General features: G+C 40.4%; 1 protein-coding gene across 1 annotated transcript; it reads right to left on the reverse strand.

The window, feature by feature from the left end:
- Nucleotides 1–98: 98 nt before the first annotated feature.
- On the reverse strand, nucleotides 99–970 carry LOC112141780 (C-type lectin lectoxin-Thr1; the record flags this gene model as incomplete). The annotated part of the gene is made up of 3 exons (XM_024264948.2): nucleotides 686–970; nucleotides 345–417; nucleotides 99–252 (listed from the first exon to the last, which is right to left on the reverse strand). Coding segments are annotated over exons 1-3 (265 nt in total), but the record flags the coding sequence as incomplete, so codon positions are not given.
- Nucleotides 971–1,794: the final 824 nt, after the last annotated feature.

Below are 1,794 nucleotides of genomic sequence, written 5' to 3' on the forward strand. Positions count from 1 at the left end.
AGTTACAGATTATAAGTAATATATCAGTTTTAGACAACAAAGAATAACTGATGATGACATCAAAATATGAATGTTCCTGTTTTATTTTTTGACTTTACCTGCACGGATCTGACACAGCCAGTCGTTGTAGCTTTCACAGTTGGCGTCGTTCCAGGATCCGTTCTCGTCCCAGCTGTAGATCTGCACTTCGGCGCAGGATTCTGCGTTGTTGTGGTTGTTTGGTTCTCCCTCCTGCCAGTGCTGAAAGTTTACCTGTGCAACAACAAAAGAAAGACGACAACCCTTTATATAATCCTGCATCAATCAGATGGAATTGTAGTGATTGAGCAGAGCGGTTGACTCACTGGGCTTCCGTCGCTCCACACATAACCAGTGTTTGGGTCCGCGATGTGAAGCCCGATCCACGCTTTCCCACCTCTGTTGTGGAGAGAAGATGTCATTCAAAGAGTTTTGGGGTTTCACCTTTTGGAGTTTGAGTTGCAGCAAATGTATTTACTCCATACAACTCTTTAAAAGCTTTGAGAATGTGATGTTTTCATCAATGTAAAGCTTTTGTGTGCAGAAAAAAACAGTATAATGAATGTCCTCCAGATGAAGGTGTTGCTTGTCTCCAGATTTGTTTTTAATGTTGGACTTCAGAGCAGAGACCCATTTTTGTGAGTTGGTTGTTTCTGTGACGGTTTACCTTCTGGAAATCAGGTCTGTCTCGCTGTGGATGCTCATCAGGTCTCCTCCTATCGCCCTGCAGTAATCTCTGGCCTCAAACCAGGTCTTCTCGTCTGAGCGAGGTCCCGTGAAAAACTACAGACAAAAAACAAAAAAATGTGATGTTGATAAACAACAAAACAAACATTCATCAATATAATAACTGTCCAAACAGCAGTAAGTTTCATGTTTCTAAAATGTTTCACATCAAGATCTGAATTTAGTTTGTGATTTAGAGGCTGCGAAATGTAAAAAACAATTTTCCCATCTGGCCGTAAGCGGCAGATGGGACACTTTTTAAGACAAAAACTTAAGGGAATCTCTGAAAATAAAATAAAATAATCATCTTATGAAATGTAAATATATTTTTTAAAATAGGATGATCAAAGTGTATAATTGTGAGTAAATTGTTTTTATAGTTTCGGTAGAGGCTCTAGTATGAGCCCAAATGGGTTTGTTTGCAACTTCATGCACCAACTTTTTTCATTTTTTTCTATACTTCTTTATTTGTAATAGGTTGTATGAATGCAAATAAATAAATAAACAACTTGAGAGTGGAAATCTCATATAAATCAGTGTCACTTAAGATCTAAAAGACTGACTCTTCGGTATTGAAGTTAATGACTGAGTGTGCACGTGTGTGTATGTGTGTGTGTGTGTGCATACGTGTACTGTAGCAACACATTCTCACTCCAATTTGTCACATATTGAGGTTTGGTTCAGGACCCCTCTGCCACGTCTGCAAGCACATCTGGCGTTGGGTTTTGGTACTAGTACTGGACACGTCCCGGTACCAGTCCACGACCAGTGCTGGGTTAGGGTACCGGTACTGGAAGCGTCCCGAGGACCAGTCTACATCTGGTACCGTGTCCTGTGGACCAGTCCGGGGCCGGTACCGCACCCCCGAGGGTTGCGGACACCTTGATTTTACAAACAGCCAGAACGTCAAAAAGTGATGCGGAGGGTCCAGAAACAATCGTCAATATGTAATTTTATTTTTTTTTAATTTAAGTTTTTTTACTAAAATAGCTTAAAATGAAATCAGTCACAGAGAAACTGATGCTGTTGAACATGAAGTTTCTCCATGTC

The sequence above is a fragment of the Oryzias melastigma genome, unplaced genomic scaffold (genome assembly GCF_002922805.2).
Source record: "Oryzias melastigma strain HK-1 unplaced genomic scaffold, ASM292280v2 sc04322, whole genome shotgun sequence".
In the NCBI taxonomy this organism is placed as follows: domain Eukaryota; kingdom Metazoa; phylum Chordata; class Actinopteri; order Beloniformes; family Adrianichthyidae; genus Oryzias; species Oryzias melastigma.